The sequence below is a fragment of the Elephas maximus genome, chromosome 10 (assembly GCF_024166365.1).
Source record: "Elephas maximus indicus isolate mEleMax1 chromosome 10, mEleMax1 primary haplotype, whole genome shotgun sequence".
Classification (NCBI taxonomy): Eukaryota; Metazoa; Chordata; class Mammalia; order Proboscidea; family Elephantidae; genus Elephas; species Elephas maximus.
Window position 1 is genome coordinate 87,522,268 of NC_064828.1, and position 26,450 is coordinate 87,548,717.

A 26,450-nucleotide genomic window follows, 5' to 3' on the forward strand; every position below is an offset into this window, starting at 1 on the left:
CTTTCTTTATCTCAGCAAACTTTTTTATTTGGCTTTATATTCTTAATTCAGCTTCCTGCTTCACGGAGAAAATCAAGATTATCTGGCCTGGTAAAACCCCTCACTTCCAGCTCTTAACCTTTATTTATCAACACCATATGTATCTGTTCTCATCTTCTTTCTTGTAGTCTAGAAGAACCCCTTTAGGTTAGGCCTAATTCCCTCTCTGTACCTTTTAAAGAAATCCATTTATCACTTTTATCAAAGTGATACCTACACATGGTTAAAAAAAAAAAATGAAGAAAAACACCCATCCACTGCTCCAAACCACACTTGATTTGTTTACCAGCAACATCTTTTAACTTTTTAGTTATTTCTTTTGGTAGTTACCTTTACAGTGTATGCTTGTGCTGCTCTTTCCTGATGTACGTTTTAGGTATTATATAATTACTTCTTGTTCAGATAAAGATTTAGTTTACACCACTCCCTGCTTCTCCATCCCCATCTGTCCAATGTGTCTAAATCACTGTTTTTAGATAAATCAGTAAACCATGTTTATATTATTTTATAAATGTCGTTCGTTGTAGAGCCAAGTAGTATACTATGATTACATTTTCTTTCATGTAATAACCTTTTTTAGAATCTCCAGTTGTCTTTCTTCTTTAAAATAATCGTCTACCCTTGACCCCTGAAACACCATTTTTTTTTTTTTTAACTCCTGGAGGATCTCTCTCTCAAAGTCCCACATCTTGTTGCTTTTGCCTAGGCTGGTTGGCTGGTTGGATGTTTTCAAGATCTGCAATGTGGCTGTTACTGTGGCTTTTCCCTTAACTATCTTCCTGGATTGGATTCACTGTTTATCGAATTTCATGTCTTCCTGTTTATTGCCACCTTTTCCGGAAGAGCATGCTGAAGTAATTTACAAAGAGAGTGTGGACAGGAAGTAAATTTTCTGAGTCCTTCGCATGTCTGAAAAGGTCTTAATTTCAGCTTTATATTTGATTAATACTTTGGATATAGAATTTGAAGTTGGACATAATTTTTCCTCAGGATTTTAGGATCATTGTTCTAGTTTCTTCTATCACCTAGTATAACTATTGTGCTGTTCTTATTGTGTCACCTCTTGGGTTATCTATCTTCCCTAATGCCAGAAACTTCTAGAATCTTTTTATCCCTCATATTCTGAAATTTCACAGTGATGTGTCATGGTTTTTGTTTTTTGAGTTTTTTTGTTTGTTTTTTAGTTTTATTATACTAGATAGTGTGCTGGACCCTTTCTGTCAGGAGATTGGAGTCTGTCTTAACTCTGGGAAAATTTCTTTGTGCTACTTCTTCATTTTTTTTATTTCTTCTTCTTTCTGGAACTCATAAGTAGGATTTTGGACCTGCTGGATAGATTATCTTTGTGTCTTATTTTTTCTCTTTTACTTTGTCGTGCTTTTTGAGATACTATGATTTTAATCCTTTTATCGCAGGGCTTTTTAAGAATTTTTTTTGAGAACTTAGTTGTTTTTTTTTTATTATTTCAATAGTTCTTCTGGTTCCAGCTCTTTTTTATATATAGCAAATTGTTCTTGATTTGGAATCCTGGTGGCATAGTGGTTAAGAGCTGGTCTGCTAACCAAAAGGTCAGCAGTTCAAATCTACCAGCCACTCCTTGGAAACCCTATGGGGCAGTTCTACTTTGTCCTATAGGGTTGCTATGAGGTGTAATTGACTCGATGGCAGTAGGTTTGATTTTTGGGTTTGTTTCTTGATTTGTGAGTACTGTATCTTTAAGAATACCTCTGAGGATACCAATTTGATATTTTTTTTTTTGGTTTTTCATTGTCTCTGTTTTCTCCAGATTCATGTCCTGTGTATCTTTGGTCACTCCTTTTCATTTTGGAGACATTCTTACAATATCTAGTGATTCTTGGGCTCCATTTTAGTTAAGAGTGGGAGACAATGACAAGCTCTTTGGGAACTCTGTGTGTGTGTGAAGGACTTGTCAACTGTTAGACTTTAGGTGACAGGGTAGGGAACTGGCGACTAATGCTAGAAGACTCATAAATACAAGGGTTTAAAGGTAGTCAGCATCGGGGGAAGCTGGTCGATGGCTCTGAGTATAGACTTTAATTTATATTTTTTCAGCCCCAAGTCTTACTCCTGTCCTTCCCCAACATCCCTGGTATGTGAGAATCCTGAACCTTTCTGGGTTCTGTGGACAAACCAGCCCTATTTTGGGTTTATCCCCTCTGTAACCAGTGCTCTTAAACTACTCTTCTTCTTGCTCCGTAAGTTACTGCTCATATTCTTTTTTTGTCTTCCAAGTTAAAAAAAATATATACTCATCTGCTGGTAACCTATAACCTATTCCCAAATCCTATAACTCATCTGTATTGTGTGGGTTTATGTATTTTTAAAATGTCTCGTGATAGCTTTGTAATGTGGCAGCTCGACTAGGCTGAACTACATTTCCCAGAGTTGCCTTTCTTATATGTTTCTAATTAGGGTGGGCTACTGTTTTTTTTACAAGGGAGATTTTTGCACCTAACACGACACAGTTATCCCTGGACAACCAAAAACACTCTAACCCTTTCCCTAAAAGAGGATAAAAAATCCCTTTATTGTCTTTGGGGTAGAATCATTTTTCTTCTCCTGGTTGATTCACACTGTTTCTTTGATATTCTGTAACTTAAATGCTAAGATATTAAGTTACTGTTGTTAGCACATTTTATGTTATGTGATAAGAAAGAAATTAATCAAAAATATTTGGTTAATATGTATGTATATGTATGTATGTTAAAATGCATAGATATCAAATTAAGGAAGAAATATACCTACTCCTCACTTATCGACTATCTCCTTATCCAACATTTCACGTTATGACAGTAGTAAAAAATCTACTATCTAACTATTTTGCACATTAACAGTATATGACTGGCAGTAATGAATGTCAAGGTATAAGGCAAGAGTAACGCTGGCTGTGATGGTTAAGGTTATATGTCAGACTTGGTTAGACTATGATTCTCAGTGGTTTGGCAGTTATATAATGATGTATTTTGGCAGTTTGTAGTGATGTAGTCATCCTCCATTTTGTGATCTGATGTGGTCATTGTCTGTTTTCACATAACGCTGATTTTCGCATAACGACCTGGCCTGTTGATAAGTGAGGAATGGGTGTACTCCTAACTATGACAGTTCTTATTTCTACAACTGGTCACTTAGTGGTAACTGGTATTTATAGCTACCTTCTTCCATTACCAAGATATACTCAAACCCATTGCCATCGAGCTGATTCTGGCTCGTAGCAACCCTATAGGACAGAGTAGAACTGCCCCATACAGCTTTCAAGGATCACTATGTGTATTCAAACTGCTGACTTTTTGGTTAACAGCCATAGCTCTTAACTGCTATGCCAACAGGGTTTCCTTTCTTCCATAACCCATTCCATATTCCTTTTGCCCCCAGCAGACATCTCAGCTTGTCATAGTTCCTTTCCTGGTAGAGTGATCTAAATTCTTGAAGGGTCTGGGCTATTAGGAGTGCAGCCTGAATTAGGTTATTGTAGTTTTCCATTGACTTTCATCACAAGGCTTAGAAGTACTAAGAGGTGTCCTAGAGGATCTCCTGCATTCCAGATATATACTTTCTTACCCCTATAGTGTAGTAGTAGCCCAGTTTCTCTTTGAAAGTCAGAATCAATCACCCTCAGCCAGTATAGGAAGCCCCTTCTTTGCCTGCTGATTCAGAACCCACAGTGGCCAGGTGGCAGTCTCAACTTGCAGTTCACTAGAGTCATTGTTGTATCCCCTGGTAGAAGTATTCCTCCTTTTGGAACTAAGACTTCTAGACCAGCAAAGCCTAAAGTCACAGGAGTGGGAAGGAAAAAACTTACTGAAGTGGTATTTATTACTCTTGATTGATTTCCCAAACAAATGAAACAAACATCCTTCTATTTCTCATGAAAGGTATCGTTGTCCACTCAGTCATCTAAGCCAGAAACCTTGTATTTATTCTATATTTTCCCTTTCCATTATCATTTTAATTCCACCTACTCCTAAATCCTATTAATTCTACCTTCTTCACATCTCTCGCTTTTATCCCCTGTTCTACATCCTCATATTGGTCACTGCCTTAGGCCAGGCATCATCTTCACTTACCCAAACTCTAGAAGTCATCTTTAAACTTTATTCTTCTATCTGTCCATCAGTTTTCTGCCAGTACAGTCTTAAAAATCAGACCATATTCAGTGACTCTCAGTGTTTATAAGGTAATTCTAAACTCCTTAACGAGCTGAATTAATTTAGCTGTTGTCACAGAGATCCAAAGTTACATGGCTTTAACAAGTCAGAAGTTTACTTTTTCTCAGGACTTACATGATGGCTCTACAGGATCTAAAATCTAGATTCTGATTTGTTGCTTCACCATACCTAGTACAGAACCCTTAGCAAGCTGTCCAGAATGCTTCACTTCACTACCATGTCAAAATTGTAGACGGCATGAAAAACAAAGTAGTGAAGGGGAAAATGTACCCTTCTCTTTAAGGTTACAACCCAGAAGATTGTGTAAATCATTTTCACTTCAGCCCGTTGGACAGAACTTGGCTACACCTAGCTAAAAGAGAGGAAATGGAGTCTTAAGTCTGGGCAGTCTTATGTCTAGCTAAAAATAAGGGAGGTCTATTTTTTTTTTTTTTATTACTATAGAAAAAGGGGGAGTGGATGTTGAAGGGCCACCAGCACTCTCTGCCATACAAGGCAGACAAAGTTTTCTGGGGATTGACCCTTACCTACCTCTTTACCTTATCTTTTAGTTTGCTGTTTTTCCACTCTTTCCTCTTTCCCAACTTTTCTACTCTGTCTCCCCTTTACTTCAGCCATGCCAAACTGTTTGTACTTCCAAACATGCTATACTGGTATGTATATGTTTCCCTGCCTCCCTCATGCTTCCTTAGTATAAGATCCTTTACAACCTACTCCCTGTCATCTCCAACACAGTCCATCGGCCCAATCTCAGAGAATTTGTCTTTCAAGGCTTTATATAAGCATCTGTTTTTGGACACCACCACCCTCACCCTGGTAGAATTGAGCATTCTGCCTTCTGTTGCCTTTATTATACACAGATAGACATTACTCATTGCACCTATTGTAGTTGTTTATACTTAGGTTCTCTTTCTGCTAGATTGTAAATTCTTTTAGAGCACAGATGATGTTTTATGTGTATTTCCCTTGGACGTAGTGTGGTGCCTAACAGATGGGGTGTGTGACTAAATATTTACTGAATGAGTGAGTGGGTCCACAGCAAACACATCTCTGTCCAGACTTTTTAAAAAGTCAAAGCGCACTCTTACAATGTGCTGCTGGTTTTTAAACTTTTGTCAGTTACTCAAGATCTTAATGCCAGCTCCAACAGTATTTATAATCATCATATTTTATTATTTCATATTCAGTTGTTAGCTATATTTTAATTCTAAAAGTACCGTCAGATTTAGCTATGGAATTTTTTTTTCCTGTTTAAAATGAGTAGGCTTTTCTGTCTGCCAAGGCGCAGTACTTCTAATTGCCATTTCAACCACTTTTATGTGTGCATTTCAGTGGCATTTTTTACATTCCCCTGTTGTGCAACCATCACCACTCTGTTCCCAAATACAGTTGCTTTTTAACAATTCCATTTATCAGTGACTTGCTGAACGGTATGTGTCCAATTAAATGCGATAATACTGACATGATTTGCAAAGCCTGTCCTAAGACCTGAGCACTGCCGCTTTAGCATACTGATTTTAGGATATAGGTGACTCGGATTTGTTAATGACTGAAAGAGTCATTGTTGTAAACAGATTCTAAGGCAAGACTGCCTTAACTATTTTTACGTGGAGAATACTTTTTCCTGCTTTACTGTCTTGAGTAATATCTTTTGTTTTACTTGTAGATTTGATGGTCCTCGAAGATTTGAGGATTTAGGGTCAAGGTGTGAAGGACCGAGACCCAAAGGGCCTCGTTTTGAAGGAAACCGCCCCGATGGGCCAAGACCCAGATATGAAGGTCACCCAACAGAGGGCACTAAAAGCAAATGGGGAATGATTCCCCGGGGGCCAGCATCTCAGTTTTATATCACCCCCAGTACATCTCTAAGTCCTCGACAGAGTGGACCACAGTGGCAGAGCTCCAAACCAGCCTTTGGACAGCAACATCAGCAGCAGCCTCCTAAGTCACAAGCGGAACCTCTTTCAGGAAACAAAGAACCATTAGCAGATACCAGTAGTAACCAGCAGAAGAATTTTAAAAGGCAATCAGCTGTGTATTCCATTGCTGCAGATGTAAAGGATGCCAAGGCGGCTCAGTCAAGTGAGAATCTAAGCGACTCTCAACAAGAGCCACCTAAAAGCGAAGTCTCGGAAGGGCCCACAGAGCCTGCTAACTGGGACCAGAATTCTCAAAGTATGGAGACCCAAATGGACAAAGCCCAAGCTGTTACTCAGCCTGTACCCCTTGCAAATAAACCTGTACCTTCTCAATCTACTTTTCCTTCAACAACAGGGGGGATGGAGGGAGGAGGAGCAGCAGTAGCAGCATCGTCATCCTTAACTACAGATAATGATTTTAAATCTATGGGTATTGGTCTGTCCCATTCAGAAAACAACCAAGATAAAGGGCTGCCTCGGCCAGATAACAGAGATAATAGGTTAGAAGGCAGTCGAGGCAGCAGTTCATCTTACAGAGGTCCTGGGCAAAGCAGAATGGAAGACACAAGGGACAAAGGACTGGTAAATAGAGGTCGAGGCCAGGCAATCAGCAGGGGCCCAGGGTTGGTCAAGCAAGAAGATATTCATGATAAGATGATGGGTAGAAGAGAAGACAGTCGAGAGAAGATGAACAGAGGAGAAGGCAGCCGGGACAGAGGGTTGGTGAGGCCGGGAAGCATTCGGGAGAAAATGCCGGGTGGTCTGCAAGGCAGCCAGGACAGGGGTAGAGGTGGCAGCCGAGAAAGGGGGCCACCTCGGGGGGCCAGCAGTCAGGAGAGAGGACCCCCTCGAAGGGCTGGGAGTAGGGAGAGAATACCACCCCGAAGAGCTGGGAGCCGGGAGAGGGGACCACCTCGAGGGCCTGGCAGCCGGGAAAGGGGATTGGGAAGACCAGATTTTGGTCGTGATAGAGGTCCATTCAGACCAGAACCAGGAGATGGTGGGGAGAAAATGCATCCATATCACCGAGATGAGCCTCTTAGGGCTCCATGGAACCATGGAGAAGAGAGAGGGCGTGAAGATTTCCCACTAGATGGTAGAAATGCTCCAATGGAACGAGAAAGGCTTGATGATTGGGATAGAGATAGATACTGGAGAGAGTGTGAACATGAGTATCAGGATGATACAATGGATCCATATAACAGAGAGGACAGGTTTTCAGCACCACCACCTCGGTCTCATGATGGAGATAGGCGAGGCCCTTGGTGGGATGATTGGGAAAGGGATCAGGATATGGATGAGGACTACAATAGGGAAATGGACAGGGACTTGGACAGAGATGTGGATCGGATTGGAAGACCCATGGATATGTATGATAGAAATTTGGATAATGAATGGGACAGAGATTATGGGAGACCACTGGATGAACAAGAATCACAGTTTCATGAAAGGGATATTCCACCTATTCCATCTTTACCAACCCTTCCACCTCTTCCACCATTGGATAGATATCGGGATGATAGATGGAGAGAAGAAAGAAATCGAGACCATGGTTATGATCGAGATTTCCGTGATAGGGGTGAGTTGAGGATTCGAGAGTATCCAGAAAGAGGAGATACATGGCGGGAAAAGCGAGATTATGTTCCTGACAGAATGGACTGGGAAAGAGAACGGTTGTCAGACAGATGGTACCCATCTGATGTGGATAGACATTCCCCCATGGCGGAACATATGCCCTCCTCACATCATTCCTCTGAAATGATGGGGTCGGATACAAACTTAGACTCTGACCAAGGCCTTGGAGGGGTAATGGTTCTCAGTCAGAGGCAGCACGAAATCATTTTGAAGGCTGCACAAGAACTGAAAATGCTTCGGTAAGTTGACTGCTTAAGATAGTTTCTTTTAGTCAAAACCACATTCAGACTGTTCTTTTTAAAGTGATGTGACATATTTGAGTGGAATCATTTTACTTCCAGTTCTTACCATGTAATTTTAAGTTATATTTCTGGTCATCCAGAGTTGTTTTAGAGTTTGGACAGGTTTTTAGGAACTGTGTTAATTATAAACTTATGCCCCAAAACGTGAAAATTGATAGCCCTTCTTGGCTGTTGCAGCTGTGTTGCTGATATGCCATGCCTGTGCATGTTAGAAGTGCTGAACCTGCTCTGAATTTCACAGGGCTCATATGTGGCCTCCATTTTTCCTAGTGGTCACTTTGTTTGTGGGGATTAGATCTGACAGATTTCATGTTCACTAATCTTTGATATAGTTTTGAAAAGTGCTGCCAAGCATGTATGTTTTTCTCTGTGGAAGCTAAGAATGCTTTTACTTGGGAGTGTCGTCACATTCTTCTAACCATTGTTACTTTCTTTTTGGGGTGTTTTACCTTTCGTTATTACTAGAAGTAGGTATCTGCTTAAGGATGTTGCTTGTTTCTACACAATCACATATTTTCTTTCCGAGCTAGAGAATAGAATTTGGATTTCTTTCCTTATAGTCAAGTAACTATGTATAGATGTCTACATAATGCTTCCCGTGTTGTAGCAATAACAACAAAAGCTAACTTTTATTGCGTACTTACTGTGTGCTAGAAACTGTACTAAAGTGCTTTGAGTATATTAACTCACTTAATACTTTACTTAAATTGACTACATCCTAAGGATAGGAAGTTAGGGGTCAGTGACAGAGTGAGGTTTTTTTTTTTTTTTAAGTACGTTCTTAGGAATTAGTAATGTTTTAGGAAAATTAATGAACAGATTTTGATAGATTCCAATATATTGTGTTTCCTTCATTTTTCACTTCTGGCCTGCATTTGTGAATTATACAGATTGAAGTTGTAATCGAAGCTTTAGGACTAGAAAAGTATGATGATAAAAAATAGCTTAAGGTAAAGATGAAAGTCAGGTGCTTTAAGCCGCAAAACCGATTTCTGTGGTCGATAGAGAATATGCAGTAAGAGGTGTATTTTTTCCTGAATTACTCATGCAGAAGACGTGGAAAGCGTGCCATAGAACAGTCAGCTACTACGCTATTCACTTTTACACTATTTAGGCATTTTTAGTTGAACACCTACTATGTGCTGTGCTAATCATTTAGCATGTTATCTCAGTCCTCCTATCTCAGATCCTTACATCGCAAAGGCCTGCAATGATAAGTAGTAGTATCTCCATTTCACAAATGAGGACACTAAGGCTTAGAGAGGTTAAGTTCACTTGGTTGATAAGTGACAGACCCAGGATTTGAACCCAGGTCTGTCCAGTTCCAAAATCTGTGTGGTTTATGGCGAGCACTAAGCTGATTGTGTTGCTAAGCTACCAGGATTTCTTTCCTTTTCTTTTTAAAACTTCCTTTTTCATTCATTATTGCTTTGCGTAAAAATGCTAGGTAAAAGATGCTTCCCTTCGTCATTTTTTAAAAAAGCTCTTTCTAGGCAACATAAACACAGTTAAACAAAATATAGGAAGCGCTGGATTAAGAGTGGTTGTAGTTGAATACAAGTAGCCTGTGCTTTCAGTGTACAGTCGTAAGGAATATCATAAGGAATATGATTTAGATGAGGCAGAAAATAATCTTCTTATATACTAGACCATTATTTTCTTGTCCATTTGGGTCACTACACTTTATAAAATGTAGGGAGGAAATTGTAAAAGGTCTGAAGAGGTTGCAGTAAATGTTACATGTCTTAAGGTTAGGCGTTGTAAGTAAAAGTAAAAGGAGTTTGACCAGAGATTCAAAAAAGAAACCCCGAAGGGTTTTACTTAATTACTCTTTAGGAATATGAAGTGTTGTTTTTTAGCAACATATGCTGACAGTCGTTCTCACCATCTACAAAATGCCCACATAAACCAGACAGGTAACAAAAACAAGTGAAAGTGGGCCAGATGTTGTCCGTTGAATGTGGTGTGGATTGTGGCAAACTGCTTCATCTAAAGCGGGCAGCCACTACACTCCACCTAATTGTTGGTATGTGGGAATGTAGGCCCAGTGTTATCAAATCTCTTTTAAAAATTGCATTTAGAGATGAAATTTTTTGTTTTATAAACAATAGCAACAAATTCAACATTCTAATTCAAAAAACTGATGTGAAGGCCAAATGAAAAAACCTCTCTAGGTCATATTTGACCTCTGTGCCACCATTTTGCAGTCTCTGGTGTAAGGAATATTGAACTAAGAGAGAAACAAAGCAAGAGAGAAAATCATGACCAAGTAGATAAGATATTAGAATGGACTACTGAAGCAGGTTGAAGAATCTGTCCTTGGAGATCTTCAATAATTTATAGTTCTCTATAGGCCTTTTTTTTTTTTTTGGCCTTAGGACTGATCAGTTAGCTACATAACAACATGAGAGGGTTTCTCCAGGGGTGCTCTGTGGGCACTGTAGAGGGTTTTAGGACAAAGTTTTTAGGTCTTTTTTTCTCCTTTGATGCTAGTTGTAGTCATGTCGGAATGGAGTAGCAATGCCTATATGCAATGGGAATTTTGTTTTATTTGTTTACAGGGAACAGAAAGAACAGCTTCAAAAGATGAAAGACTTTGGGTCTGAGCCACAGATGCCTGACCATCCACCACCCCAGGAATCATCGAGATTACAGAATACAGCTTCAAGACCTGGGATGTATCCGGTATGGGACGATGTGTGCTCAGGGAATGAATGGTTTCTACTTTATGTGTTTGTATGCTGTTTGATTTTTTGGTATTACAATAAGTATAGATTCCCTCTATAAAAAAATGTAAATTTTGGAAAAGTAAAAAGCTGTGGTAATAGATCTTTGAAGATCTTATAAACATGACCAAAAGAATGGCAGAAATGCTCCTTTTCCCCAGGTTTTGATAAGTACACCAAGCACACCTGAACTACATGGTTTCATGTTTACAAAATTGTAGAAATTTCCTCATAATCCTTTACGTCCAAATCTTCCTGTTTCCCATCTAGGCAGTCTCAGGGCTTCCACCTGTTACTTATGTGACCCTCATCATGTTCCCACCTCTTCAGGCAGGATCCAACCTCACACCCCAAGTTCAGGCAGTAATAATAAGGGATGGTTTATGTTAAAGAGTTGTGTGATTAGATTCTCCCTTTTTTTTTTTGTTTGTTTGTTGTTTTACCCTTAAGCCATGATAGGCTTTAAAAATGTTATGCAGATAACTTTTAACGGCAAAGTAAGACCATTTCATCAAATTATCTGTTTTCACTTCTCAGTGTTCTCTTCCATCCTGGCCTAACATATAACACTCGTGCCTAGTTGTGGACAACAACCACCCTGTCATTGCTTACTCCCTGAATTGTATCTAGTAACCTACACATGCATCTGCCTACAAGGTTTCTCTCTGTGGTTGTGTCTCCTTCAAACTCAGCATATGCAAAATGGAGCTTATTATCGCAGCCTCCCCCTCCCCCCCCCGCCACCCCACTGTTAAATTTGTTCTTTCTCCCCCTCACCATCACCTAGTCATCCAAACTGGAAACCTGAAAGTCAGCCTTTACCTCTTTCCTCTATCTTACCCATTCATATCCGTATCAAATTTTCTACTGATTGATTTTACTACCTTTGTAATGTTGCTCAACTATTCTATCTGCAAGAAACCCTGGTGGCACAACGACTAAGTGCCTGGCTGCTCATGGAAGTGTTGGCAGTTCAAACCCACCCTGTAGCTCCTTGAGAGAAAGTCCTGGCAATCTGCTTCTATAAAGATTACAGGCAAGAAAACCCTATGGGGCAGTTCTGCTCTGTCACATGGGGTTGCTATGAGTGGAAGTTGATTTGAGGGCACCTAACAACAACATGGAAACCCTGGTGGCATAGTGGTTAAGAGCTATGGCTGCTAACCAAAAGGTCAGCAGTTCAGATCCCCCAGGCGCTCCTTGGAAACCCTATGGGGCAGTTCTACTCTGGCCTGTAGGGTCACTACGAGTTGGAATCGACTCGATGGCAGTGGTTTTGGTTTGGGTTTAACAACAACAGTTCTATCCTCTTCTTCCCCACAACCTCACTTCTGATCTTCATCCGTTCTTGCCTAGATTATTTCAGAAATGTCCTAACTCACCTCTCTGTCATTCCCCTCTGAACCATTCTCCACTCTGCTCCCAGAGTAATTATTTTATTTTTAGAATCATCTTTCTTGAGGTATAGTTTACATACAATAACATATGCCCATTTTAAGCCTACAGTTTGAGTTTTGACAAATGTAAACTGAAAGATAAAGAAATTTCCATGACACCAAAAAGTTTCCTCATGCCTCTTTGTAGTCAGGTCCAAGCCCCACCATCTGGGCAGCACCAATGTGATTTCTGGACCAAGTGGACATTTTAAAAAACGTAAATCTCACCACATTGCTCCCTGGCTTTAAATTCCTTCGGTATTTCCCCATTGCTTTCAGCATAAAATCTAGACTTTTTTTTTCTAAATTTTATTTATTTTGTTGTTGTTGAGTATATACACAGGAGAACAGACACCAATTCAACAGTTTCTACATGTACAATTTAGTGACATCAGTTACTTTCTTCAAGTTGTGCAACCGTTCTCACCCTTCTTTTCTAAGTTGTTCCTCTCTCATTAACATAAACTCTGTGCCCCTGCAGGTTCTTCTCGAACTTTTCAAGTTGCTACTCTAGACTCTTTTGCGTGGCCTTTTATGTTCTCCCTGAGCTGGCCCGACCTCTGCTTACCATTGCTTGCTACCCCCTACCCTTATGCTTCACTCTCCCTGCGTGTGGAGTTACTTGCGATTGTGTGAATGTGCCAGACTCTTTCACTGCTCCATGACATTGCATATGCATTTTCTCTAAGCCTAGGGTTTCTTTTCTCTTCCTTTCCCCAGCTGGTTACTTCTTGTTCCTCTTTTAGAACTCACTCTGCTATCTTCTCTTCCACTTGTGTGAGACGATTGCTCTCATATATGCCCCTGGAACACCTCATATTGACCTCTGTCATATCCCTTATCATATTGATTTTTGATAGTTCTCTTTCCTTCCAAATTGAGCCCTTAAGGATAGGAACTGTGTCTTTTATCTTTGAATCTCCTAGCAAGTAGTAGGAGCTCTGAATGATAGATCCACATTTCTGCTTTATTCACTTAAACAAACATTTTTCCATATTGCTACAGTCTCTATAATATTTTTGATGTGCAATAATTTATTAAACTATTCCATTTCTTTTGAACTTTTGTTTCCAATCTTTGACTCTTATTATTAACACAACTGTAATGAATGTCTTTGTATCAAGGTCTTACTTTGGATAACTGCTTAGAGTGATTTTAAATTCCTAAAGTGGAATACTTGAGTCAAAGAATAAGGGCTTTTTGTGATTCTTGTAATATAGCCAAATGGATCTCTAAAATAGTTGTATAACATCTATACTATGGCCTTACATGCATCAACCAGTTCATTTTTTTGTTGTTGTTGCTAAATTTAGTAGTTTTAACATGTATTTTTGATTACTAGTGAGCATGAGTTATGAGTTAATTGTATTTCTTCCTGTATAAATTCTGTTTTTACTCTTTAGTTTATCCTTTAGGCTCCTGAAGTTTTTCTTATCAATTTGTATTATCCTTACTATAATGTGGAAGTTAATCCTTTCTTATAAATACTGCAGGTTTTTTTAAAATAAATGTATCTTTTGCTCTTACTCTATAGTATGAATAAAATACTTTTTGTTTTATTTATAGACATAGTCCCAAGATTGTTTAGGCTATTTAAGCCTTGCCTAGATAGCTGGGCTCCAAAGAAAGTATCTTTGTCCTATGGAAGCATTTTCTTAACAAAGTTAAAAATGCCATACCCTAATAAAATTTTTACCTCTAGGTAAGAACAGCCATTTATCTTTAGCTGTAGCCTGTAGTGGCCCCCGGTTAAGTACATTCCCCTGTATATGAGGCATTGGGGGCTCTTTGGTCAAACTCCTGCCTCCGGTGTGGGAGACTCAGGGCTAATCCCTGGCCAGTGCACCTTATGTGCAGCCACCACCTCTCTTGTCAGTGGGGGCTTGCATGTTGCTATGATGCTGAACAAGTTTCAGCAGGTTGTCCAGACTAAGAGGGACTAGGAAGAAAGGCAGGGCAGTTTACTCCTAAAATTAGTCAATAAAAACCCTATATTTGCAAAAAGTTTCTCCGTGTCTGTGACTTACCTTTTCATTTTTAAAGTGGTGTCTTTTGAAGCATGAAAAGTTTTTAATTTTGAACAAGTTCAATTTACCGTTTTTTTTCTTTTGTGGATTGAGAATGAGACTTTAATTCCTACTGATCTGTGAAAAGATGGTGGTATGCTTGTCTACTAAGCTATTTACTCTGTTCTCTAGCCTCCAGGGCCCTACAGACCGCCCCCTCCTATGGGTAAACCACTAGGTTCAATTGTAAGACCCTCTGCTCCACCCGCAAGAGCATCTGTTCCTGTGTGCAGGGCACCTGTCCCAATACCGCCACCACCACCTCCTCCGCCTCCACCTCCTCCTCCTCCAGTGATAAAGTCACAAACTTCTGGTGTGGAACAGGAGCGCTGGGATGAAGATTCTTTCTATGGACTCTGGGATACAAATGATGATCAAGGACTGAATTCGGAATTTAAGTCAGAAAATGCAGCAATTCCATCTGGCCCGGTGTTACCACTCCCACCTGTTCACCCTTCCATTCCTCCTCCTGGCCCAATGCCTTTGGGTATGCCACCTATGTCCAAGCCCCCACCAGTGCAGCAGACTGTTGATTATGGCCATGGCCGAGGTGAGTAATGATGGTGAACTGGTATTTGGGATTCTAGAGGAACCGTTAGCTTTAGCTTTGGCTTCTTTAAGCTGCATTCTTACAGTGTTTTATCCCTGGTTTCATTTACCAGATATATCCACTAATAAAGTTGAACAGATACCCTACGGAGAAAGAATAACTCTGCGCCCAGATCCAATACCTGAAAGATCAACTTTTGAAACAGGTAGGAGTCCTAGAGAGATCAGTACCTTTAAAACCTTTAGGACCTGATTATCATATAATTTTCCTTTTGGTCAGATTGTCTGGGCCTCCCCTTGATATAGCTAAAAGATTCTTAAATTGAATTTAGGGCAGCAGTTTATACTAGTTCTAAAGTTAGAGTTGTACTTTTCCGCTTTTATGTCATTAAAAGGGACGTAAGTCTTTTTTTGTATGACTTGCTTTTGTAGAGCATACATGCCAACGTGATCGTTATGATAGAGACAGAGACCGTGAGCCGTATTTTGATCGTCAAAGTAATGTCATGACAGATCATCGAGATTTTAAAAGGGATCGAGAAACACATAGAGACCGAGACCGGGATCGTGGTGTTATCGATTATGACCGGGATCGATTTGACAGAGATCGCCGACCCCGAGATGATAGGTACGCTGTGAAGACTAATCTTTGCAAGGTGTGCGTATTACTGTATACCTAAGCTCTGCAAAGGTCAGTGTATCTAACGGCATTCAGTAAGTGACATATTCCTTTCATGTGTGTGTAATTTGGAAAAGGAAGAGCAGTTCTGGACCAGTTTTCAAGAAAGTAGGTGCTTGCATCTTCTCAGCTTGAGTTCCAGAGAATTAAATGGGAGATGGGAGACAGCCAGAAGGGAGTGGAAATGGTATTGTCAGTAAATATTCAGTCATTACTTAATTAGTAGGCAAGCAATTTATTTGTGCAGTTCCTGAGCTTGTTAGTTATATGTACACAGGGCAAACCTAAATGGAAAAGCAAAATCAAATTGTAAATATTGACTGTGTGGAGTCACTACCCATAGAGAAAGCTGGGCAGATAATGATGTTGCATTATAAAGCAGAGATCTCCAAATATTTTTCATTTACCAAAGTGCTTCCTGTTACACGTTCTAGGACTCAGTCGTATCGAGACAAAAAAGACCATTCTTCATCCAGAAGAGGGGGGTTCGATAGGCCATCCTATGACCGGAAGTCTGACCGACCAGCCTACGAAGGGCCATCCATGTTTGGAGGTAGAGCAGTGCCTGTTACTATAAGGGTGTTAAGAATGTGAACATTAGGAGTTGCTTTTCACTGTAGCTATGAATTTAAACTTGCAGAGTAAAATCCATTCACAGAGATGGTGGCACTATCATCAAAAATAGCAATATAATTAATGAAATAAAGCATAAATGCCTTTTTATATTATAAAAGAAATCCTGGTGAATGGAAACAAAATTACTTAGGATCCCACTATCCCCCATACTACAACTATTAAAAGATTGTGCATTTCCTCTCATTCTCTGTTCCATGTACATATTTATGAAGTTGTAATCAAACTATAAATATAATTTCTGTGTTGTGCTTGTTCCAGGTTTGAGGTGGTACCATAGACATTTTCCCATGTGTAAACCTGTTAAATTAATGGCTCTGTGATATTCCATTGTGTGGATAAAATATAAAGCTCTTATTGTTGGACATTTAGGTTGCTTTTAGTTTTTTCATTGCTATAAATTATACTTAAACTAGAACTTTTATACCTATTTTTAAGAACAAGCTTTCCCAAGTTAGTGACTCTTGTTCTTAAAACTATAAGGGGGAAGTTACAGAACTATCAGTCATACTTGAGACTATCCAGCAAAGTATATAGTATTTTTCTATGTCCTGTTGCTTAACTTTTTTCCTAAATTTAATACAAACAAGGATGGATTCAGTATTTTTTTCAAAACATTCTGTTTGCCTAAAATCATACCTAAACGTTGCTTAAATGTTCTCTAATTGATGGCTCACCAAATCATCAAACTTGGTTTGAATTATATTACCTTAGGGTTAGTGGGGAGAATTAAATTTTAAAATAATTGCTGTATTAATAGTAATTTTGTTCAACTGCTCTACTTCTAGGAGAACGAAGAACCTACCCAGAGGAACGAATGTCCTTGCCAGCTCCTTCACTAAGCCACCAGCCACCTCCAGCTTCACGGGTTGAGAAGAAGCCGGAATCTAAGAATGTGGATGACATTCTGAAACCACCAGGCCGAGAGAGCAGACCTGAGAGAGTGAGTCTGATGAGGCTGACCAGTTTTCTTGCAAATCAAAACCTAAGAGGTTTTTAAAATATCTGGAACATAACTTCTCTCCTTTTCTGTAACAGAGTATTAATAGCAAATTCAAGGCATTATACCATCTCCAAATCATCACACAATTGAAATCTCATAAGCTGTCTACCCTATAGAATCTTCAAGAAGTTAAAGCTTAGTTGCTTGGCAAAAAAAAGATGTTGAAAACTTTTAAAAGTAATTTATAGGGGCTCAGTTAATTGCATTTTGAAGAAGGGGAGAAGTGGTTTTAGGTTTCTGGTATGTGGAACAAAAACAGGGAGAGGTACAAGACTTGATTCATCTAGGCTTATTTAACTAGTGAAGTATACATTCTTAAATTTGTCTCGTAGAATAACTAGGTTCCATTTGAGTAAACTAGTACTGGAGTTTTCAGCCAGATATTTTAACTTCATATATGTTCAATGGATAGATAGATCATTGCAAAAAAATCCTCTCTGAGTGGTCTTTTTTTGGTGTGTGTGTGTTTGTTGTTTCAGATTGTTGTTATAATGAGAGGATTGCCTGGCAGTGGAAAGACACATGTTGCAAAACTCATTCGAGTGAGTATGTGAAAGCCAAAGAACTTGTTGCTTTTGTTAGTCACTTGCCTTCTTAGCAGCAAGGCATTGGTACAGGTATCTCCCACCTGATCCCATTCTAGCTGGTCCATGTGATAGATGCCGTTGTGTACCATTTTTTTTACCTTACACAAATACTTTGCCTCTGCTTGATTTGAAACCGCTGAATGATTACGTGTTATTTAGTCACAAGAGGGAACATTGATGTGAACATTCATTAATTTATTCTATAAATTCTCTTTAATCTCTTTGACTATATGATTCTTAGGATAAGGAAGTAGAGTTTGGAGGACCTGCACCCAGAGTTCTAAGCCTGGATGATTACTTCATCACTGAAGTAGAAAAAGAAGAGAAGGATCCAGATTCTGGAAAGAAAGTGAAAAAGAAGGTATGGTATATTCCTTTCAGATTACAACCTGATTCAGTAATAGTATTTAATGGAAAACATCCTCAGAAGGAGATGCGGCTTTTCTGAAGACAAAGAAAAACTGCTTTTTTCTGAATAAAATTTAGTACTCAGGTGTGAAAGAAGGACTTCAAAGTCATCTATTCAGATGCTACCCAAGGAAGAGGCTTAGAATGGTTCTTTGCTTTTGCTAACTCTAGATCTCTTTTGGGGAATCTTAGGTAATGGAATATGAATATGAAGCTGAGATGGAGGAGACCTACCGCACCAGCATGTTCAAAACTTTCAAAAAGACTCTGGATGATGGCTTTTTCCCCTTTATTATCCTGGATGCTATTAATGACAGAGTTAGACATTTTGACCAGTTTTGGAGTGCAGCAAAAACCAAGGGTTTTGAGGTATAGACCTAAAAGAACTTTAAAACATTTTGTGTTGTCAGGTAAGTATTGTATTTGTTTACCTAATAATTATTAATTCTTTCCTAGGTATATTTGGCTGAAATGAGTGCAGATAACCAGACTTGTGGCAAGAGAAATATTCATGGAAGAAAGCTTAAAGAAATAAATAAGGTGATTTTTGGAAACATAAAATGGTGGAGTATGCTAAACTTCATTTTGTCAATATCACCACTGTTTATTCCGTTTTCTTCCAGAATATCTTTTCTTCCTGCTTTAATAAATGTTTCTTTTCCTTTGCATGTAAGTGAAAGGGGTGGGATAGCTGATCCTGGAACTGGCCTGTGAGACTTCACAGTATTAGTTAAATTTATCTTGGGTGCGCACTTAGTCTTTATGTGAGTAGTTTCCAGAGATAATTTGACCTCCTGAATCTCTCAATAGATGGCTGATCACTGGGAATCTGCACCTCGTCACATGATGCGTCTGGACATTCGTTCTTTGTTACAAGATGCTGCTATTGAAGAGGTGAGTGTCCTTTGGCTTGAATGCAGTGCAAAAGAGACGTTCTTTCAACTTTTTATTTTGAAAAATTTTAAACCCTCAGAAAAGATGCTTAAAGAATACAAAGAATACCTGTACCTCTTTCATCAAGATTCACCAGTTATTAATATTTGCTGATATATATTCTTCTTATAATTATTATTATCATTATTATTTTGTAACTATTTTAGAGGTAAGTTGCAGACCTCATAACCTTTCACCTCTAAGTACTTCAGCAGATATCTCCTAAAACCAAAAACATCCTCTTACTAAGCTAGAAGTCAGTTATCAAATTCATAACATTTAACATTGATATAATACTTTATTAAATAATGTAAATTTCTTGGATTAAATTTCCTGAATTATCTCATATAGAATCCGTATGCAGATTTTGCCAACTGTTTCCATAATGTGCTTTATAGCATTTTTTTATTTTAATCCAGGATCCAATCCTTTAATCTAAAATAATTTCTCAGCCATGTCATTGTCATAAAAGACAGAGAAAAAGGGTTTTTGAAGAGTATAGGCCAGTTGTCTTGTAGAATGCTCCTCAGTTTGGGTTTGTCTGATTCTTTCCATGTAATTAGATTTCGATTAAACATTAGTAAGAATACTACATAAATGATGTGTCCTCAGGGCATCACATCAGGAGCCATATGTTATCAATTTATCTTATCACCTCACTCGGTTAAGGTGGTGTCTGCCAGATTTTTCTGCTGTAGAGGTACCTTTGTCCCTTTCTAATAGGTAATCTGTAGGGAGAGACTTTGAAATCGTAAATATCCTGTTCCCCAGCAGATTTTCACCCATCAATAACTCTTGCCTGAATCAATGATTAATTTGGTGGAAGTAAATCTTTATTATGAAAAAGGAGAGATTTTGTATTTTGATCAGTTGTGTACTTCTGTTTCCTTTGACCTTCTCCCGTAATTGAGTTACGTATGCTCAATGTTTTCATTGTTTTTTTTTACCTCCTGTGCCACTCCTCAACCCATTTCCTTCTTGCCTTTGCCCCCACCACTGTCCAGAATCTCCCTTCACCAGTAACTTCCATGACAATGGACAGTTCTTATGCCTCCTGTTGCCTAATTTTGCAGCCACACTGGACACAATTGACCACGCTCAACTTGAAAGCATACTTTTCCCTTGGCTTCTGTGAGTCCACATTCTTTTGGTTCTCACTCACCTGAATTCTCTTATCTGGCCATGCCTTTTCAGTCTCCTTTGCTGGATCCTCACACTGCCCAGTCCTTAAATGTTGGTGCTCTTAAAGGCTGTATCTCTCCTAGTCCCTATTTTCATTCTACATAGGTAATCTGCACCTTCCTAATAGCTTTGATTGCCACTTATATGCTCTTAATATTAAGTTGTCAAGACTAGAGTGAGTTATATCCGTATCTTAACAGTAATTCCATCCAAGTGGAGGGATTGTAGGTAGTTTTTGTAATTCTTCTTTCTCTCATTATTTTCCAAATTGTCTACAAAAAACATACGTTAATGCATCTCAAACTCAAGGTATCCAAAATGTGATATATTCTAACCTGTTCCTCTTTTGGTATGCTCTGTTTTAGTAATTAGAAGCACCTGATTGCTGAAACCAGTAATCTGGGAGTCATCTTTAACTTTGCTCTCTCTTATTCCGGCTTCTGACTCTACCCCTCCACCACAGTCAGTCTATAAGTTTTGTCAGTTTTACTTTGTAAATACTTCTCTAGTCCATTCTACTTTATATTACCACTACTGTCATTCTGGGCCAAGCTACTATCTTATTTTCCATTATATCCTTTCTTACATTTTGAAATTTGAATCATATATGTTTTATCTGATTGGAAAAATAATTTTTAAAGGTTTTAAAAAGAAATCCTAGTAACCCGTAGGCATTCAAAACAGGTGAGCATCTACTCAGAGCAGAGCATTGTACTAAACCCCTAGAAAATTATAAAGATAGATGTCCCAGGAAGATTAAAGGCTAGAACACTGCTCTGTCTTTTATAAGCTCTGCTTCAAAATTTAGGGTTTTAAAATTACTTAGTACGTAACAGTGAATCTGTGTTGTTTTGCCCTGGGTAATTGTGCTCCTTCCAGATCTCACTGAGGGACTCAACATTCTCCTAAACGTTATTTCAATTTGATTTTTTTTTTTTAATTACTTGGGGGAGTATAGGTAGAGATGGAAGATTTTGATGCAAATATTGAAGAACAGAAAGAAGAAAAGAAAGATGCAGAAGAAGAGGAAAGCGAACTGGTAGGAGACTGACCAACCACTTTGAACAAAGTGTCTCTTTATTAAAATTCTTAAGAAGGATATTGTTTTAAATTTAGATCTGTGGTCAGATTACCGCTGTTTTGATACACCTTTTAATGGTAAAAGTTTCCATAGTCATCTCCAAGGAGACTTTTGGATACTTTTGATTTTTCTCCAGACCAAAAGAACCCTCTACTATATTATTAAGAGAAAATTTTAACAGACTGCTGAGAAACTTACCCTTATACACACTCATCTATTTGTAGGTAGTTTTACTTATCAAGAAAACCAATTAAGTATGAAAGGACATTTTTACATTCCAGCAGGTATGTGATGCAGCCTACACAACGTTGTATAATTGTCTCTTCTTTGCTACAAGTTGTCAAAATTGAGTTTCTGTCAACTGAGGCAGAAGAATTGTTATTGAATGAGGAGACTGAGAGTTGCCACTTACTGCTGGATTTGTTCTCTGCATTTTATCCTTTTAAGTGATGGGGGAAATTATTTGACTGTGTAGGCAATGAATTTTGCTTAGACTGATTAGAGGCTTATGTAGTGTGATTTCTAAGTTCCTGTGTACCTACTGTAAATACTTTTGATCACACCTCTGTAGAAATGTTTGCCTTACCTGTCATTCAGGAATATACCACCGTAGAATTATGTGGACTTTTCAGTGTTTGCTGATGAGTACAGTGATCTGCAATGCCTTGAAATAGTGTTGCTTCTTTAATCAAAAATATTGCTCAGTTTATTTAATACCTCAGCCTTTCCTAAAGCTGCCTCTCATATTCTTCTGAAAATGTACAAAGTGAGACCCTAATTCCTACCCTAATCCCTACAGTATACAGAGTCTCTAAGGAGTGGTCCCATCAAACCATGTGTGATATAGAGGACTCTCGATAGAAACTGTGTGTTTATGTAGTGATGGCGTCACCCTCTACATGCCTAGATTTCAAATGTGGATTAAAAAAATAAGCTTTAAAGTTAATGGCATTTGAGTCTCAGTATTTTTTTTTAAACAGTTTTTTTTTTTAAGTTGTGTTTTGATATATATGATCTAAAATGTAGGCAGAAAATTCATGTAAAGGTCCACGCTGTTCCTGAATATGGCTAACGACTTCTTTAATTACTTGCAGCGTGTGTACTATAAAGTCATATGAGAAGTCTGTGAACTTTTAGCTTTCTAAAGCTTCGTCTTCTTTTGTGAAGATTTCGGTTCAGGAATTAGATCAAAACATCTGACTTGCTTAGGTGCAGGTCAAAGCTTGGAACTTTAATTGAATGTACTTTTTAATTTTTAAAAGCAAAACACATCGTAATACTGTATTTTTACATCAGAGACCTGGCAAAGAAGTCTTAGAACTCTGCCTACTGGACTATCTCTTCTATTTCCAAATGGCCTATCGTTTCAAGAGAGCAGTGGGAGGATAATAGAGTTTAAAGGAAGAAGAGGGTGGTTCCAGCAGCGGGAAATGAATACATTCATTTTGCTTATCTTTATGTTTAAAACTTCTCTTAACTCATTCTAAGATTCAGAATCCAGATCTTCTGCTATTGGGGTCTTTTCCAAGAGTAAAAGATTCTTGGAGAATTTTAACCAAAGGGTTAAGAGCAAGTTCATGTCATTCAGACTATTTTAATGGAACTCTCAGTAAACTTCACATTTTCCACTCTGTACTGATTAAAACAGCTGGGTGAAATCCAAACTTTCCTTGATTAAGAGAATCCTTTTGGGGGATCATTTGTATGATATTTTGCTTTCTTTAGTACTTCAGTGAACCTGGTAGATATGGCTCAGAGTTTATAAATATATTATTTTAGTGATGTTTAGGGTTTTCAGATGATTTTTGAGATGTGATTTGTACAAATTTGATTGATATTTTTAGCACCATTACTTCAGCATAGCTTGTCTTGTTTATTTTAAAAACATATTTGAAAAAGATAATATAATTTATAACCTGAAATACTGTCTAATAAATTAAAATTGAATTATTAGTTCTGGTTTAAAGATTAGAATTATATAAAATCTGTAGGTTACCTAGAAGGATGATGATGCTATAGAAAACTCTTACCCAGAAGCTATTGCCCTGAAGCCTTCGACAGACGTTCTGACGTACCTGCGTGTCAGTCTGTTCTATGAACTTAAACATTCCCAACAATGGAGGGATATATTGACCCTTAAAAGAAGATACTGATACCTTTGATGAATCAGTCCTAAATAATAAGTTTTAATATTAAAGCTTCTGTATGTTAGGAATTAATAAAAAAAAAAACAAAAAACAGTCCAGATTAAGGAAAAGAGAAAAATCTCAATAAATCACATGGAAAAGCATACATTTGCTAAGTGAATAAACTGAAGGGGTTACTGGATAGTTAAATAGGTACATTGGGAAATTTGAAAACTATATATAGGAGTTTGAAATAAACTACACAGTTATTTTATTAAATGTAAGATATAAGTTGCGGAGATGCCTGCATTTTCATAAAATAAGAAAACACTAATTTTAAGAGACATACAGTATCAGAAACAATAATTTTCAGGTGATTAAAGAGAAATGCTCTGAAATTGATTCAGTAGAATTAGCCTTTGTAAGATGGACTGAGTCTTTAAAATGAGGTGCACTTCATAGTTGGGTTCAGTGATACCGAGTTTTCTCCTTTCTTCTGAGTTTTTAAAATTACAGTGGAATATAAAGTAACACTTAAAAATGCTCTTTGAACCTCATGGTTACTTTCACTTGAGAATAGCAGTTGTATTTAGAAAATAACCTAGCTGGTATAAATCCTATGCTACTCCGAATGATATTAATATTAGCACAGTAACTACTTGTACATTCTTAGCATATTTGCTATACAGCTGTTGTTCAGACTACGAGTGTGAGTCCTGAACTGTAGCTGCCTCAAAGCGCCTTCCTGGTACTATTCTGAAGTGACTGCTCTGAAATCTGGCAGTCCAGTTTGGTGAATTTGGTAATTCAGTTTCTTCAAAGATGAGACTGTGCTTTCCCTAAGGATAAGTTTGTAACAGTGAGTGGAAACTGAATCCATTCCCAGTTTTAATGCTTTTCCAGTTCAAAAGTGATGTGCATGTATGTGTCTCTTTCTAACCCTTCGAGCTTCTCTCTGTGTACGATTTAGGGTTACATTCCGAAAAGCAAATGGGAGATGGACACATCTGAGGCAAAGCTAGGTGGGTATTTCCTTTTTCCTGTTTTTATATGTGATACCTGATGGTAACGGTCATAGATCTTCTGTAAGAAGAGCAAATTTGCCCCAAACCTCTGCTTAAACCGAGATTTTTGGCCTACCTTACATCGTCCTATCTATTTTGCTAGCTTTTGGTGTAATTGTATTTACATCTTGTGACAGAGAGTGAAAAGAAAAGTATTTTAGAAGAAATAGGTGATGAATTTAGTAACAACATACTGTTACTTCTAAAATCCATTCTTTTATATAAATCAGAAATGTTGGTGCTGATGAGATTCCTGCTTTGTAAAAAAAATTTGACTGCAGTACAAAATCGAACCTGATTATGAATACTTTGAATGATAATAATAAATACTAAACTTTTAAAATTAATTAAAAGGCAATTAAATTCCTTATATAAATTAGCATTCCTGGGTGGGAGGAGGTAGATACAGTTTTTGAGGAGCCTGCTTTTATAAGATTCCATTTATATTTTCCTTCACGTTGTCTTTAGTGCCAGATTACAAAGTGAAACGGTTAAAGTGATTGTTCAAATAAAAAATTGGAGTTGCTTAATAGGAGGTTATCTGTGAAGCAGAAAATTGTATGTATCCAATGGATTTTCCTCCAGTAGCTCATGGTGATGTTACATAACATTTTTTCAATGATTTTTTTTTTTTTTTTTGTCCTCACTTAAAGAGAACTATTTAACTTGTTGATTAAGATATATTAATAAAAATCTAAGAAAGTGCAATAAAGCCTTTTTGAGAAGATTAGGCTTACTGAATTATGAAGTATGACTGTCAATCTCTGTTTCTCTTCCTGGCATCGTGCTATTACTCTAAAACTGAAGTAAGCATCTAAATATCTTCAATTCATAGAAAAGTTTGAGCCATTTAGCTGCTTCACTACTGGGCCACATTGTGTGTGCTTCTGACATCAGAGGGTATGTTTTACTTACAATGCATAGGCTATGCCTTTGTTTTGCTCAACTGATTGTGTTAGCAGTTGATGTTAATCAGGTCCTGTGTTGAAAGATAGTTCCATAAGCTGGAGTATTACTATATTATCGGGGTAGATGCTTTGTTATAAACTCTAGAAAATTTTCCTAGTTTATGTCATGTAAAAATTGTGGTTACTGACGTATTCTTCTATTATTCTTCCTTCTGTGGGAAATCTTAATAATAACCAACTATCTGCTTCGATAGACGTTTAAAGTATTTATAAGTGTTTACATGCAATTAAATATTAATAGTAATCAATCACCAATTTTTAATGATACTGCTTTAGACCTGCTTGTTTTGACATGAGATTGAATCTGTTTGTAGTTCTTTATTTTAGATTAACCTGTAAGACTAACTAAGATCACTCTTCTCTTTCTGGTTCTCAAAATAGTGATTATCTTTTGGGACAAAGATAGAGATCATAAATAAAGATATGGGGATTGTAAAAGTGATAAATTTCTTAACTAAGAATATAATCTTCATAGGCCTCATGTAATATATGATCTGGGATAATGCTTTTTTTAATTTGAGCTAGTCCATTTTCTACTTTTTCTTTCTAGTTTCTAAAGAAAAAAGAAAATAGAATCTCATTATGATGATTATTCAAGAAAATATGGTATTAAATTTAGCACTGATTTCTGGAAAAAAGTCTGGCCTGTCTACCATTTGCTTCTCAGAAAATACATTTTGTACAAATTCAGTCAATTTTAAAGACAGAACATTAGCCAGTGAATTCCAGAAATGGATTTGTTAAATAAACCATTTCAGGCTCTGAAGGTAATGAACTAGAAAATAAATTCTAACATGTTTGCAGCTGGGCTTTTTTTTTTTTGATTGTCTTTAATAAGAATGGCAATAATATCTTGTATAATAACTTTCATCTTATACAAATTATATTAAGAGCTAATCCAGCTATGGAGGAAGGCAAATTGAGTGT

At 37.7% G+C, this 26,450-nt stretch overlaps 1 protein-coding gene across 2 annotated transcripts in view; it reads left to right on the forward strand.

The window, feature by feature from the left end:
• Window positions 1-26,450, forward strand: part of YLPM1 (YLP motif containing 1) — a 95,421-nt gene that overhangs the window by 43,764 nt on the left and 25,207 nt on the right. Inside the window, exons 5-18 of one of the 2 annotated variants that reach the window (XM_049897557.1) lie at window positions 5,893-8,019; window positions 10,644-10,767; window positions 14,443-14,860; window positions 14,973-15,065; window positions 15,292-15,487; window positions 15,973-16,091; window positions 16,960-17,114; window positions 17,654-17,716; window positions 18,003-18,122; window positions 18,362-18,538; window positions 18,626-18,709; window positions 18,980-19,063; window positions 21,243-21,323; window positions 24,462-24,513. In XM_049897557.1, the coding sequence (XP_049753514.1) occupies window positions 5,893-8,019; window positions 10,644-10,767; window positions 14,443-14,860; window positions 14,973-15,065; window positions 15,292-15,487; window positions 15,973-16,091; window positions 16,960-17,114; window positions 17,654-17,716; window positions 18,003-18,122; window positions 18,362-18,538; window positions 18,626-18,709; window positions 18,980-19,063; window positions 21,243-21,323; window positions 24,462-24,513 (3,893 nt within the window). The remainder of the gene's footprint in view (window positions 1-5,892; window positions 8,020-10,643; window positions 10,768-14,442; window positions 14,861-14,972; window positions 15,066-15,291; window positions 15,488-15,972; window positions 16,092-16,959; window positions 17,115-17,653; window positions 17,717-18,002; window positions 18,123-18,361; window positions 18,539-18,625; window positions 18,710-18,979; window positions 19,064-21,242; window positions 21,324-24,461; window positions 24,514-26,450) is intronic. The other variant, XM_049897558.1, reaches the window with a different exon arrangement.